Genomic DNA, 16,938 nt, shown 5'->3' with positions numbered 1-16,938 from the left:
ATCCCAATTAAGAAATTGGATACCTATACACCCCATGCCCAAGTTGATGAGTCCATCTTGATCATCTACGTACCTTGTAGTCCCTCTTAGCATGCCCTTTGTTAAATCTCAGTTACAAACAATATGAAAATTTCTTAACAGATTTGTACATATGCTTTAGAAAATCAATCAGCAAGCATATGGTGTAATTCCTTTAAAATGATTTCATATTCACATGTGTGCCTTTATGTAGTACTACTTAGAATTCACTTACTTACTAAAAATTGAGTTTTGAATTATTTTTTTGTGGAGAAGATAAACAAAGAACTAAACCTGCACACTTCCACAATAATACAACTCTTGGATGCCATTTTCTAAGACTTGATTACTTTTAACATTGAAACCCTCAGAACTCAAGAAATACATGAAATACAAGAATAATCACACCTAAATTGACTTAAAGATTAAAATAACTTAAATTAAACTTTACAATCAATAGTTATGCACAAAGTTGGGATGTAAAATGAAATTTTCATTAAGATAAGGCCCTATGGTTGAGCCTGTACAATGATACATTGCGGGAATGAGATGTCTTTACAAGTCAAACCCTTCTCTCTTTTCTAGACCTTACAATTTTTCTATTCACACAAAAGGAATACTATTCAAGGATTGAGGCACTTGGAAAGATTATTAAGATGCCAATCATTATTGACATAGATATTGAGTGCAATATCAATGTGGGAGAAGATTTAAAGGTCCAAAATCTCTCGAAAAAGAATATTGGAGTCGAACGCCTCTCATACTCCCATTGTTTGCTTCCATCTTCTGTATGGAAATTTTATTGACAACCCTTGCTTTGTAATATGGCATGTGCATACCAATCCTCACCAATAATAGAGCATTTGATGTGGCATAAGCATGGCCATATAATAATCTCTCTTGTGATGGAAGCTCTCAAGGTAAACACTCTGCATATAAAAACTTGCCAAAGTCACATGGATAGCTTCAAAGCCGCTTGTAAAAGATTTCATTGGCTCCCACTCTACAAAGTTAGATGGAAAAATATATGAAAGAAAAATACATCAAATTATGGGTATATTGAAGCAACTTAAGTGGTAAAATCATAAACGATACGATCCAAAAATATTTAAATAGAAGCAAAACACGTACAGTTTGCAAGAAATCTAGATACACATGTTGTAGCTTTGTTAGACGATTGCCATCTTGAGTTTCCTTAACACTAGGTTGGTAATGGGACACTTTTATGTCGTGTTAAGTGACCATTTTCCTTGAATTATATCAAGAGTTTCAAAATGGATTTTGAGGTTCTATCTATTTAGAAAGTTGTCTCATGAGCTGAAAAAAACTTGACATTTTTTTGGAATATCAATTCCATCTTTAACCTTGTCCTTGCACAACAATTCACAACCTAAACTGTGTGAAAAAACGGGTCCTATTTTTGGCTTTTTTCAGCTTTTTGCAACTATACCACTCTAGAATTCATGTTTGTGAGGTCTATAATGCTAGAGAACTATCTTTAGTAGTCCTCAACATGTCTTGATGCTTCTAGGGATAAATAAATGTTAAAGTTGTAAGCTATGACCAAATTACAGAAATTGTCAAATCCTGTTTTTTAGCCAATTTTAGCTCTTCTATGATTTTTTTGGTGGCTTTGATGATATTTAAATGCAGTTTTGATTTTCTATGTTGCATATTGTAACATAAAGCTAATATTCCTTGAGTTTTGGGGCACCTAATACCCTATTTTGCATAGTACACAACGATGGTTTATTTTTTCAATTATAGACGAAAACAAAACATTCTAGTATATCAAGTATAGCTTTTTCAATATTTCTAGTTTCTTGTGACAACTATATGCATGTTGTAGTTAGTAACCATATCTAGTCATAAGGATCAAATTTGGCTAGATATTGAATATTTTCTATGGGATTCTACAACTCATAATGTTGAACCCAGTTTTTTCACGTTTGCTGTATTTAGCACTTCATCTGTCCCCAAGATTCCCCTTGGTAAGAGATGTATTATTATTTTGACATGCTCCATGAATCCTTATGAACCTAAAGGACAATAGGAAACTAAGAAAACATGCATATATTATTTGTATTGAGCGTGGCTATAGAAACTTTGATGATAGGTTTGCAGATTGGTAAAAATTCAACTTTTTTGTACCTATTTCTTTTGGCAAAACAAAAAATAGTGAGTGAGAAGCAATCATATGTTCTGATCACCAACCCATTGAAGTTAACTAGGGAATTTATCTCAAGTCCTACAAAAATCCCTAATCTTATTTTATGCAACAAAACATAAGAAATGACTGTTTTGATGAAAATGTACTGGTCCATCAACTTTGGAGGCTTGGTGTGAACAAAAGATGAGAAATTTTACAAGTTTCTTATTTTTTCCATGTGTACTAGGCCTTGAACTATAACCTCATGAAAGGATTTTACAAAATGAGTGGATCTACTATGGTTTTGGAGGTTTTTTTCAAAACCCTGAAAGGACACTTTTATGTCCTGCTAGGTTACCAACCTAGTGTTAAAAACCATGATCTTCCCCTTCCAAATATGTGTCTGAGAAGCCATATGTTTGCTTGACACCTTGTGTAAACCTCATGAACTTGACTGCATTTTCACCTGACATAAATCATTTGTAGTCATGATAGCAAGCAAAGAACTGCTATCATCTTAGACATTGCTGCAACTTATTGAGTCAATAAAACTCCCACGTTGATGAGCACCTAAAGAAGCCATGAAATCAATACAACACACATTGTGATAGAAATTAAGATTAGTTCATATACACAATTTTTTTATTAGTGCGGCATAACGAGAAATGCTAGGATGTATACAAAGACAGACAATGGCACCGCTACAAATCTCTACATGTAAGATGGAAACAAAACCATTATGGCGAGTGACCAAAGTTATGAGAACATTGGAGGTAGGAATGAAGATCATTGTTCTTACCAAGACATATACTGAAGAAGCCCAATAATCTTACCCAGCAGTGCTCCTATGCCAAATCTCCAAAATGATCTGGATGAGTGAGGGGAAAAAATAGGGATTGAGGAAGCAGTTACTTCTTTAGATCTATACCTTCAAGATACTTAAGAAGCAGCTACTGCTTGAGATCTATAACTTCATGTAGAGGTTTGAAGGTGAGATTGAGTGATTAACCTCCCCTTCATACCTAGACAAGGAAGAAAGACCAAAGAAGGTGTTGATGAAGATACTCCAAAAGCAGTTGTGTTGCAGATCTGCATCTTCTGTAGAGTTGGCTAAATGGGGGTATAGGAGGGAAAATATTCTGTAAATCTTCAGAGGGAAGTATATCCACTCTAGAGAGCTTAATGGAGAAGGACCAAGAAACCTGTTGCAAAAAGAAAGAGGCAAGATCTAGCGAAAGGATATGGTGCAAATCCTGAGCTTTAAGTAGAGGTATGTAGTAAGGTTCATGGAGCAATGGAGAACTTCATCTTGAGGAGAATGCAACAAGCTTGAGGGGAATGCACTAAGCTTGAGGAGGGAAAGGAGATTCAAACTTCTGGTGCAGAGCTTTTTGGGAGGGAAATGTAAGGTCTCCGACCCCGAGCTAAAAGAACACCATTGTACCATGAAACAATCATAATGGAAAAAAGTTACTATTTTTAGCAGCTTTTTAAATTTTGTCGGTGTCATGATGTTTAGAATGTTATAAAGCTTCCAAAAGTGAATTAATATTATTTTTGTGGAAAATTTTCAAAAATAGTAAGTTTTTGGTCACCCGACCCGTCTAATTTTGATCGTCTCGACAAACTGCACCCGTACCCCGAATTTGAAAAAAATGCATTTTTGGACACCGAGGGTTGCTAAATATGGCAGGTACTCGAACAGGTACACCTTAGTTAGAGCTTAGTATAGCAATTTACGACATTAAATTCTGACTCGTATCGCCCGTTTTAGCCTAAAGTCAAAATTTCCTAAGGTTGTGCGGGGAGCACCGAGGCTCGTGGGCTGTGTGGGAATAGGTCCCAGGCCACTAGGAGCTTGCTTTAGCAGCTAGGGGACGCCCTCACACCTTTAGGGAGTTGTGGGAGACTTGCCATGCTTGAGAGAGAGTGTGAAAGTTAGTTAGGCTAAGTTAACTGGACACTTGGTAAGCATGTAACTGAGTTGCCTTGCATGAGGTGAGTACTATCTCATATGCATTTAGCAGCCTGGTTCGATTTTCAGCTTGGGAGAGCCTATATAAGAGTGTAATCACACACACACACACACACACACACACACACACACACACACACACACACACACACACACACACACACACACACACACATATATGCTCACACACACATTCAGTATACACACACACCTTGGGGAGGTGCTACCGGCACACATAGCCTTTGGAGAAGGAGCAAAAGACGGAAGTGCTGCCCAATTCTCGCCACAAGAAGCTCCATTGGATCAGCAAATTGATTCAAATTCAGCCCAAACTACGGTAACATAAAGCTAATTTCACGTTATGTTATAATTCCTTCTATGGTTCTCATAATTCCGCTGCTAGTATGCATAATCACAGTTAAATTTCTCATTAGACACTCTCTAAATTGCTATATGATCATTCCATTGCACATTCTTCTTTCTAATTGTCAATTATGCAAACAATTAACCTCTCCTAATCATAGATTAATGTATGATTAGCAATAAGAGAATTATCAACTAAGTCATTATAGTTAATGAATGATAGAATCAAGCCAGCAATGTGATAAGGTTAGTCTATTTCATTCTATTCCCACACAATGTTTATATAGCTATGTTTAGATTCAAACTGTTCAAATATTAGGATGTAATTAGTGTAATTAATTTCACAATTAATCCACTAAGAAAAAGGAGTCCTCTCACCTATGCATGCGGTAAATCTGCAAATCTCTACTTGCATTAGGAAGTGATTAAGCATTCCTAATTCATCTCTAGTAAATAGATCAAGTAGAAATGTAAAATTCTTAATTATCTAGGCCAAATAATTAACCTTAAGGCCAATTCCCATAGAACAAGTAAGGGGCTATCAGAAATCTCTATGTCTTGAAGTAATCAAACCTCTCGTATAAAGGAGTTTGCTTATTGAAACTAATCCGTCATTTTCGTCGTATGTGCTCTCGAATATTAGCTCTCTTTTTCCAAGTTGTCAATTTTAGTAGTGAGTATAATATGGTTTCGCTAAAGAGAACTCATTTCGGTGGTTCCCACGACCGCGAGGCTGGGACAAGCAACAAAAATGGGAAGGGAAAAGCTCCCATGGTCGACCAAGTACCGGCCAACTCTTAGAGCAATGACGAGGAAATTGTGAAGGTGGGTCACATTTTTAATTCAAGTTTTGCTTAATTTAACATTGCATTCGATAAGTTAGGAAAGAACATATCCCTAAACATGTTGGAGAAATCCAACGGAGATCACGGCATTTGAATTGAAATATATTTTAATTTTCAAGTAGGAAAGAATGCTTTCGGAATATACTATTTGAAGCAGGAAAGATTGGTTGCTAGGAAAAATTTAGCTCAGCTAGTTCATTTTCAATTCCAATGTTGATCTAGTCCGAACCCCCTCTTGATCACAGGAGGTAGCTCGCGAAGTTATTCGCAAGAGCTAGAGTTCCTCGTTAAGGGCTCTTGAATCCATGACGGTTGGTTAAGCGGTGGATATCTACGACTGCTGGTTAAGCGGTGGAAGTCCACAACTGCTGGTTAAGTGGTGGGCAACCTAGTTGTATGGGCAACTAGACGAAAATGGATGGAGTAAACACTCGCTGGGGGATTTCGTGCCTCCAGAGCATTGGAACTTTAAATGAATGAGTTTTTGAGTGAATTTTTACTAGAGTTACTGTCTTGGTTCCGCTTTGGAATACTGGTTGAACGGCTGTATTAAAGAACTTGTGAATCGGAAAAATAAACAAAGAACTTATATGTTGAACAACCATTGTGGTAGTAATTAGGTAACAAAGGAAGTGTGAGTATGGGGTGGAAAGTGGGGGCTTGGCTCGGGTTGCCAATGCCAATGAGAAGGGTTGTCTCGATTGGTCGGGAACTCGCCGTCCCCATAGTGTTATAAATCGACGCTAGTATTACTCATTGCCCCAAGAGCGGCGAAGCCTCAAGTGTACGTGCCTTTGAAACATGGGGGAAAAGGCACTCGGAACTTCTCTCCTCTTGGAAGGTGGGTCTTAGGATCGCTAGATAAGTTAATCACGCTTCCCTGCGGGGTGGAACTAGATCTCGATGCTAGTAGGCTCGAACTCGACTCACTTTGTGATGAGAGATCGTCCTCTAGATGAACCATAAACCCCTTTATTTGCTTCCGCTGTAGATCTAGTGGCCACCAAGTTTACCATCAGATCCGTCGTTTGAGACGACGGGGTGGGGACCTCACACCTAGTATCAGAGCTATAGGTTTACGAACTGGAAAATGATGTTGTTTGAAATTTTTAAAAAAAAAGGGATAGTAGGATAGCTCGTACTCAGAGCTTGAGCATGATGTTTCCCAGAATAATGACATTGGATTTGTCTAGTGGATTGTCTCCTGAGTGATGTTAAAGTGTTTTACTCGTTGAGCTTGTTGGGATTCAGTGGGTTCCACATGATGGTTTTTGAGAAGTCGTTGGTGCGACTAGTGTTACGGGCAGGTAGCCTGTTGATGCACATAAAGTTATAAGTATGGATCAAAGCTCTTGAGTAAAGTTTTTACCATTATTTATCGAAATTTTTTGGATGTATTCAATGGAATTTAAACTAATGGTGGAATGGTTAAATCCTTTGTGATAGCTGTACAGATTAAGTAGGTTGGTTAAGCCCAAAAAGTTATATTTCTTCTTGAGTATGCAAAAGCCTAGGTTCATTAGAGAAGAGTGCTATAGTAATGAGTTTTATACCATTGGATAGGTACCGTCTACTGCGCTATATACCGCCGTTCAAGAGAAAAAGCTTCTCCTTAAGCAAGCTTAGCCTCCAACCTTTAAAGGCGAAGGGATTAATGTGGAGAGAGATGCGGAAGTATGGATGGAAGCAATAGACGACTATTTCGAAGCTGCGGGAACTCAACTCGAGAACCAAACCATGCTTGCGATGTTTCGCTTGTCCGGCTATGCCAAGATCTGGTGGAAACAACATTGCAGGGACTTGGATATTAAGGGATCTTCCCAGTCATGGGAAGACATCAAGGCTACTGTGATGGAGCGATACTTACCACCCGCTCACAAAGCCTTGAAGATGAATGAGTTTTTCTCACTTCGACAGCTGACTTCTTCCATCGAAGAATACTACTCGAAGTTCGTCACACTTCGGAGATATGCTCCTAGGATGACATTGGAACAGCAAGTAGCATGGTTCTACCAAGGACTCATCGACCCACACCCCGAATTTGGAAAAAATGCATTTTCGGACATCGGGGGACTGCTAATTATGGCAGGTACTTTGACAGGTACATCTTAGTTAGAGCTTAGTATAGCAATTTACGACATTAACTTTCGACTCGTATTGCCCGTTTTAGCCTAAAGTCAAAATTTCCTAAGGTTGTGCGGGGAGCACCGGGGCTCAGGGACTGTGTGGGAACAGGTCCCAGGCCACTGGAGCTTGCTTTAGCAGCTAGGGGACGCCCTCACACCTCTAGGGAGTTGTGGGAGACTTGCCATGCTTGAGAGAGAGTGTGAGAGTTAGTTAGGCTAAGTTAACTGGACACTTGGTAAGCATGTAACTGAGTTGCCTTGCATGAGGTGAGTACTCCCTCAGATGCATTTAGCAGCCTGGTTCGATTTTCAGCTTAGAAAGCCTATATAAGAGTGTGCTCACACACACACACACACACACACACACACACACACACACACACACACACACACACACATATACTCACACACACATTCAGTATACACACACACACACATACACACACACACACACACACACACACACACCTTGGGGAGGTGCTGTCGGCACACATAGCCTTTGGAGAAGGAGCAAAAGACGGAAGTGCTGCCCAATTCTCGCCACAAGAAGCTCCATAAGATCAGAAAATTGATTCAAATTCAGCCCAAACTACGGTAACATAAAGCTAATTTCATGTTATGTTATAATTCCTTCTATGGTTCTCATAATTCCGTTGCTAGTATGCATAATCACAGTTAAATTTCTCATTAGACACTCTCTAAATTGCTATATGATCATTCCATTGCACATTCTTAATTCTAATTGTCAATTATGCAAACAATTAACTTCTCCTAATCATAGATTAATGTATGATTAGCAATAAGAGAATTATCCACTAAGTCATTATAGTTAATGAATGATATAATCAAGCCAACAATGTGATAAGGTTAGTTTATTTCATTCTATTACCACACAATGTTTATATAGCTATGTTTAGATTCAAACTGCTCAAATATTAGGATGTAATTAGTGTAATTAATTCCACAATTAATCCACTAGGAAAAAGGAGTCCTCTCACCTATGCATGCGGTAAATCTGCAAATATCTACTTGCATTAGGAAGTGATTAAGTATGCCTAATTCATCTCTAGTAAATAGATCAAGTAGAAATCTAAAATTCTTAATTATCTAGGCCAAATAATTAACCTTAAGGCCAATTCCCATAGAACAAGTAAGGGGCTATCAGAAATCTCTATGTCTTGAAGTAATCAAACCTCTCGTATAAAGGAGTTTGCTTATTGAAACTAATCCGTCATTTTCGTCGTATGTGCTCTCGAATATTAGCTCTCTTTTTCCAAGTTGTCAATTTTAGTAGTGAGTATAATATGGTTTCGGTAAAGAGAACTCGTTTCGGTGGTTCCCACGACCGCGAGGCTGGGACAAGCAACACAAATGGGAAGGGAAAAGCTCCCATGGTCGACCAAGTACCGGCCAACTCACAGAGCAATGACGAGAAAATTGTGGAGGTAGGTCACATTTTTAATTCAAGTTTTGCTTAATTTGACATTGCATTCGATAAGTTAGGAAAGAACATATCCCTAAACATGTTGGAGAAATCCAACGGAGATCACGACATTTGAATTGAAATATATTTTAATTTCCAAGTAGCAAAGAATGCTTTCGGAATATACTGTCTGAAGTAGGAAAGATTGGTTGCTAGGGAAAATTTAGCTCAGCTAGTTCATTTTCAATTCCAATGTAGATCTAGTCCGAACCCCCTTTTGATGACAGGGGGCAGCTCGCGAAGTTATTCGCAGGAGCTAGAGTTCCTGGTTAAGGGCTCTTGAATCCACGACTGCTAGTTAAGCGGTGGATATCCACGACTGCTGATTAAGCGGTGGAAGTCTACGACTGCTGGTTAAGCGGTGGACAACCTAGTTGTATGGGCAACTAGGCGACAACGGGTGGAGTAAACACTCGTTGGGGGATTTCGTGCCTCCAGAGCATTGGAACTTTAAATGAATGAGTTTTTGAGTGAATTTTTACTAGAGTTACTGTGTTGGTGCCGCTTTGGAATACTGGTTGGAGGGCTATATTAAAGAACTTGTGAATCGGAAAAATAAACAAAGAACTTATATGTTGAACAACCATTGTGGTAGTAATTAGGTAACAAAGGAAGTGTGAGTATGGGGTGGTCCCGATGAGAAGGGTGGCCCCGATTGGTCGGGAACTCTCCGTCCCCATAGTGTTATAAATCGACGCTAGTATTACTCATTGCCCCAAGATCAGCGAAGCCTCAAGTGTACGTGCCTCTGAAACATGGGGGAAAAGGCACTCGGAACTTCTCTCCTCTTGGAAGGTGGGTCTTAGGATCGCTAGATAAGTTAATCACGCTTCCCCTGCGGCGTGGAACTAGATCTCGATGCTAGTAGTCTTGAACTCGACTCACTTTGTGATGAGAGATCGTTCGCTAGATGATCCATAATCCCCTTTGTTTGCTTCCGCTGTAGATCTAGTGGCCACCAGGTTTACCATCAGATCCGTCGTTTGAGACGACGGGGTGGGGACCTCACAGGAAAGGTGACATTCAAGAAAGAGGTGCAACTTACAAGGTGGAGTGAAGAGAAGTGAGAGATGGGACAGTAGAGAGAGAGAGAGAGAGAGAGAGAGAGAGAGAGAGAGAGAGAGAGGGAATGATCAACACGTTTTTGGAGGAAGCCCCTTTTAGGAGAGAGGGGGGAGAAACTGGCAGCCACTGTGAGAGAAAGGATTGGTTTTTACCCCAAATTTCTAGAAAAAAAATCAAAATTTTGAATTTATAAAGGATTTTTACTTTACATTTTATAAAAGAGTGCAAGTTTAATCACTTTCTTTTAGGTTGTGCCATACCCACCATTTTAGTCCACATGCCATCCACCCATTTTCCCCTTTCATAATATCCTTTTTAATCCCATGGCAAATAAAGAGGCCCCCTTAGACTTCATTCCCTTCCTAATGGTTAATTCCAAAATGACACTGATGTGGCATTTTCAAATTAAAACCTTTGACGTAAGTACTCACGTCTCATGCGTCAATCCCTTTCGCTCATGTGCAAAATGGACCTCCTTCTTGCACTACGAACTTTTCCCCTCCTCCCATTGCCAATGGTCATCACAATTCCACAAGCTCCCTTTCCTGCTTTAAGGTCTCACCCCATCAAAACAAGGTACTAGTGGGCCACCTTGGCTGTCCTGTCACCTACACACACTCCATCTCTAGACATGCCTTTCATGCATCATATCTCTCTGCCTTGCCTTTTCAAAATCTTACTATGCTTCAAAATATCAAGAGCTATCCGGATGAGGTATGCAATCTCACTTCTAAAACTTGCAATGCAAGAGAGAGAAGAACACAACGTGCTTTTCTCCAGTTTGTTCCAATGGAAGCGCAGGACGACCGATACTTATCCGCTGCAACGCTACCTCTATACTTGTAGTGAGACCCGGTGTCTCCTTTTTAAGTGCCTCCAGCCCTTAATCCTGCTAGCATAGAGTGCAACTCGGCTCTAAAGTATCACTACAAAAAGCTTCCAATGTCATCGTGTGGGTCACTTGGTGACGTGTTGAATATGATTAAATAATCAAAACTTCCAAAGGCACTTTTTGTCTCCACCTCGGCTGCCAGGCTCTGCAAACTCGGGATTCCAGGCTACATCGACGAGACGTCCTCTTCTGCAACCCTAAGCTGCATCTGCGGTTTCCTGGTACTTCTCCTTTCGACAACCCTAACTTGCACTTGCGCTTTCCTGCAACTTCTCTGTGAATAACTGTAACCCTAACCCATACATGGACGCCTCTGTCGATGATCCCCTCAGCAAACGTACCCCTCCAGATCTTGACATCGGACATATCAAGAAGCATGGTGAACTTGTTAGGCCAGTTGGTAGACCAGTGCAGACCATGAACTGAACTCTGGATTTTTCTGATGATCCGGATCTTGATTACGTCCTTCCTGACATCCAATACATCAACACATATGGTGAACTCACTCGGCCAGTGGGTAGGCCAGTGCAGACCGTGAACACATTTCTGGATTTCTCTGATGCTCCAGATCATGATTACGTCCTTCCTGACATTCAATACATCACACAAGGTGAACTCATTAGGCCGGTCATTAGGCCAGTGGAGGCCGCGAACAGAATTTTGGATTTCTCTGATGCTATTATGCCAGAGAGAGCGTGCACTGACAATTATGTTCAAGGCGGTCCTCAATTCTGCAAGCTTTACAAGATTTCTCAGCAGTCCAGAGAACTCATGCTCTCTAGACTTCAAGAACCTGAGAGCAACAGTCCATCAAAGCCCTTTTTTAAGAATCCTCGCTTGGGCATCGACAACATTCTGAATTGTGTGTTTAGAGCAAAAGGAGAACTTTGCTACAAGGCAAGAAGAGAGATGGTTTTCACTGCATGGATTGCTTGTCCTGCAACTGAAGGTCAGGATGTTTTAGCAATGACCGCAGGACATTCCTTCACAAAGGAGTTCACCCAATTAAAGCATGCAGACACTACACCCTTTGTATTTGGTGACAACAGCTTCTCGGTTCTTACCGGCTGCTTTGGCAGAGATGTGGGCACATCAGAGTTTCGGCAATGCGGCTTTGATTGTTCACCGCAACCATTAGCTGTGGTCAATGACGGAGACCAAGATCTCGCAATATTCAAGATTCCGAGAGGGCAGTGTGCTGCGAAGGATCTCTTGTTACCTTGCAGCCCTCAATTAGAGTGTAGCAACGATCAAAAGTTTATGGCCACCTTTACATACCCTCGCGCACAGACCTTTTTGGTGCAAGCTTACGAGGAGCTTATAGAGGAGAGAGAAGACCATGGTATCATGGATTTATACAAGTTTTTGGCAGTGGAAAAAGCAGAACTCTATAGGCTACTTTATGAAACTTTTGAGTCCATCAATGATGGCTCATTGATATGCTCTCCAGGAGCCATAAGTAATGTAAGCAATTTCAATTGCTTCTACAAATGCTCTACAGTCGGCGGCTCGAGTGGTGGGCCTGTAGTGCCGACTCATCGTCCTGGCTACATGGTTGGGATCCATAGCGGTACCTGCCCCCACGCAGATTTTAATGTTGCAACTTCGACAGATGCGCCAGCCTTCGTTAATGTGTACAGTAAATATGTGCTGCCTTCTTTACCTCCAAGGGCTAATAGTTTCTGGTTGAATCATGATTTAGCACCATTTGAGAGGTGGTTGAAGAAGCACCACCTTGTGTGGCAAGCAGTGAAGGTTAGTACGTGGGCTGACGAGTTGCAAGGTTGGTGGAGAGTTGGGGCATCTGCAATCAAGGCCATCTACAGTCAAGGGTTGGGCTGCAGGCCCAAAGAAGAGGAAAGACAGAAGCTGAAACTGGAATCAGAGCTTATCATAACTCCACCGGCTACAATAAGAGCTATGTAGATATCGTTTCCTTCTTTCTCCTTAGCATAAATATGGCATGAATTCTGAGGACTCTGTTTTCGTAAGGTGCTCAAGTTGAGGGTGCAAATACATATTTGCAGCCTCGGGGGAATGCAATTCAGCATTTGCCAAGAAAACTGAGATTAAATGCATCTGCTTAATTTCAAATTATGCAATTTTCCTGAGATACTTTGGATACCCACATACCAGGGCTCCAAACAAACTTGTTTTCAGAACTGGTTAAAACTTACAAGTGGACAGGTCATTTGGAAAACATTGTCTCCGACTCAAAATTCACTGAAACCTCCCAAATTCTGAGTCATGAACGTGAAGGCTGTTCTTATCAAGCAATGCAACATATATACCACAAATTGGTATCTAGAGTAAGCTTAAATTGGTATGCTGAACTCCATTGGTGTTCTTCATGTTCTTGATGAGTTTAATGCTGAGAATTCCCAGGTTTCAATCATGGAGTTTCTGAACTGAAATGGGGAGCTCATGGAATGCCTTGGCAATAATCTCCTCAAGGGAAAAGCACATCACAGCTTCCATAAGAGGACACTCACACTCCTAATACCGGTCTTCGCTCGTCTGCTCTGTGGCAAGTGGTTGCCCTTGTTGGTGCCCAATCGGACTCTAATTTCTGCGTTTGACCAATTAATGTGCATGCGACGGCCTGAATGTCACCGCACGTGAAAGCGCCACCAATATAAGGAGCGAGCAAGATTGCAGAGAGATCACACCTTTAATGAAAGCTGGGGCCGCGCCATGCTTGCTCGCCCCCCTTGTGCAACACTGTCCTTGATTATATGTATGGCAAAAGAGCAGCTGTACATGCATGAGAACTCCTTGAGTTCATGGCTGTAGACTTGTTTAGCGTGTCCAGCTTCTCTCTCATAGGCAGAGTCCCAACGCCTTCTCAGCTCTTCTTTTGGAAAAGAGAATGATACCTTGACATATTTTCAATAAACTCAGTGTGACCATCCCCCATAATACAAGTGACTGCATGGCGATCGATGGAGAGCCGGGAGCCATGCGGGGGCTTGTATTAGTCACCAAGTGACCATTCCCGGCTGTCAAGGGTCGTGGGGAGAGGGGCCTACTTCAGTGCTCTCCGACACAGGTACGTAGAGTTTGTGGCAGAGATAATTCCGAGCGCAGATCAGTTGTCAGCAGCCCATGCAATCCGGTTGGCAATATTTTGACTGCTGAGTTGTCAAATATTGAACGCATTCGATTGGGCTCGTTCTGGCTGCTGAGTTCGCTGTAGAACTTGGCTCAACCGACGACCTCCTTGACGGATATGGAATCATAACTCATTTGCAAATTGCCACACACATGAATATAAAGAAGCAGCTACGTTGTGCAAAATAAGCCAAATTGATGGAAGCAACCGTAATGAAGCTCGCATTACTGATGTTCTAAATGGGCACGACACTTCTTAATTATATGCATGACGCTAAAGGGATGATTGTTGCCAATTGCAAATGGAATGTGTATCCTATCTTAAAATCAATTTGATGTGTGGATCATTGATGCTACTTTTTCCATGATGTCTTAAGGCAAGATAATTTCAGATCTCATAAAGTCCATTAAACATGGTTATGTACTCCAAGATGTATGATGTAGGCATGATAAGGCTGCTACATGATTGTTTGAGGAGCTAGGATCACCAATATAAATTCATATTAGGTGGCTACTTACGTTATTAGAATTCTCTTTTAGATATATTTTGTCAACTCTAAGTTGTCGCTTGGTGTAAGAGCTTTGGATTAGAGAGGTGAGCCATTGATCATGGCTCAATTAACTGAATGCTGCCAAACGATCGGCTAGCTTGATTACACATAGCACAAGAGAGGTGAGCAATTCATGGCTAGATTAATTGAATACTACCAAACAATCAACTATCTCAATTACACATAGCACAAGACCATGTTGTCTCAATTGACCATTGTTGTCTTCTCTCAATTTAGAGTATACACGTGGGGTGTGACTTGATAGGCATAATTTCCTCATTCCGAGGCAAAAGTAGTCTTATGTTGACCTTTCCGTGTTATAGACAATTGATTGCAACCTAAGAATATGTACATAAAAATGTATATATATGCACACATACCTCCTATGGTGGGAGAATTTACCTCTCGAGATTCACTTACACTCTTGATCCTACTTCTTTCTTTGGGACTAATATAGATAGTGTGCAATATCCTGTGGGTAAGATTTTGCCTGCTCCAGTGTGAAAATGTCACATTAGAGGGATAAAGATGTTGTCTGCTTGGTTTTGCATCCATTTAAGACACATTCTTTGTTGCTGACAGATCTTTGGATCCAACCTTTTAGATCTTGGGATCCAGGCTTTCTTTGGGACTAAGTATGCAATACCTTGTAGGTAAGATTTTACCTACTTTAAGTTTCTCTATCTTCCTTTTTATGTTCTTTAAAAATGTCACATTAGAGGGATAAGATGTTGTCTACTTGGTTTTGCATCCTTTTAAGACTTTGTTCTGTGCTGACAAATATTTGAATCCAACCTTTTATAAGATCTTGGGATGCAACCTTTCAAATCACGATACAACTGAGAAAATGTATCCTTATATTGCTTGAAAGTTTTGATGAGAGCTCTTCCTCTTTGACAAATAGATGTGTAGCATTGTATACTTATTTTGGATCCTCTCTGTGCCTAAATCTGTAAACTTATAATCTTGGCATCTTCTTGCCCATCGTAAGATGGAATGCTAATAAGTGGTCTACTTCAAAAAGTGAGATAAAATCTTGATTCCATATTTATCACTGGCCTCATGACAATCTTCATTTTCATAGTCAAAACTTCCTTCCACATTTTCTTACACTCACTATAGTTATTTGTTTGCTTGACCTTTGGTAAAATCGGATCTCCCAAGATGTCCAAACTGCTTCGCTTTTCTATGACCTCCTTGACCTTAGGCTAGTGTCAAGCTCTTTTCTATGTGTCTTTTTGGCATGCCCAATAATTAAATCAATCACTATAACATATGCGCGGTATTATTGCCTGCATTACCGCAAAAAAACAAACGAATTAGAAATATGAAATTTCTCGTATGCGGAAAAGACTACGGCAAACATTGCGGTAATGGTCTAGTAGTAAAGTCTGCGGTAATGCGTGCGGCTATATTTTCGCGTGTGTTACTGCAAGCATACCCGCGACTGTTACCGCTTTTGTGTTATCGCGAGCATTATCGCAAACGGGTTTATTATAAAAAAACAGATGACCGTTTGGATGATCCTTTGCAGGACCATCCAAAAGGTCATCTATTTTTTTATTTATTTAAAATATTTTACAAAATTTCTATTAATTACAACAGAATATCACAATTGGACAATACATTGAGCCAAAAAAAGATTGATAATTTCATTTACATAAGTGGAATTACAATTGGAGGAGGTATTGAGCCAAAAATTGATAGGTAATTACATTTACATAAAGAGGGCAAAAAAAGCCCACGTATACAAAATTGAGGATGGTCATGGGGAAGAGGGCAAAAAAAGCCCGCGTATACAAGAGGATGCTCATGGGGGAGAGGGCGGCATCTCGCGTGGAACTCCTTGACTCTGCAAAACCAGGAAAATAAACAATTAACACTTTGTTACTTAATATTTGATATAAAATCAACATTTTGATAATTTAAATAAGATTAAACTTACATGTTGCAAAGTTCTGCACGCATTTTCGAACTCCTCTCGAGAGATCATTTGATTTTCAAACAACCAACACCAAGTTTGATACTCGGTATGGTTCTCTCTATATCTCTGCACATCTCTGGTCGGGTGACTCATTGTAATATTAAATTGACAAAAAAATAGCAACCAATTAATTAAATAAAAAACATTAGGTTTTTTTACAATAAAACTAATATTTTCACTACAAGAGGCTATTTATATTAGCGACGCTCACACAGCGACGCTAAAAAAAATATATTTCCCGGCATCGCTATGAGCGTCGCAAATTTACAAGTAAATTTGCGACGCTCATAGCGACGCTGGCTGGGCTAAAAAAAATAACAGAGAGCGCCCAAAAACTCAGATCTCAGATCTGAGCTTTTCGGCGCCCTCAAGCAAG

At 40.2% G+C, this 16,938-nt stretch overlaps 1 protein-coding gene across 1 annotated transcript; it reads left to right on the top strand.

The window, feature by feature from the left end:
* The first annotated feature begins 11,069 nt into the window (after nucleotides 1-11,069).
* Nucleotides 11,070-14,225, top strand: LOC147437139 (uncharacterized). Its single transcript, XM_086485859.1, has one exon. It carries the CDS (start codon nucleotides 11,598-11,600, stop codon nucleotides 12,840-12,842), a length of 1,245 nt encoding a protein of 414 aa, XP_086341985.1. The 5' UTR covers nucleotides 11,070-11,597; the 3' UTR covers nucleotides 12,843-14,225.
* The last annotated feature ends 2,713 nt before the right edge of the window (nucleotides 14,226-16,938 follow it).

Source organism: Adiantum capillus-veneris, chromosome 17, assembly GCF_014529385.1.
Source record: "Adiantum capillus-veneris isolate H3 chromosome 17, ASM1452938v2, whole genome shotgun sequence".
Classification (NCBI taxonomy): Eukaryota; Viridiplantae; Streptophyta; class Polypodiopsida; order Polypodiales; family Pteridaceae; genus Adiantum; species Adiantum capillus-veneris.
The sequence above is the reverse complement of the archived record's forward strand: the minus strand, read 5'-3'. Positions and strand labels throughout refer to the sequence as shown.

Excerpts from the sequence above, each read along its gene's own strand:
- LOC147437139 (XM_086485859.1), top strand. The coding sequence starts at position 11,598 with ATGCCAGAGAGAGCGTGCACTGACAATTATGTTCAAGGCGGTCCTCAA.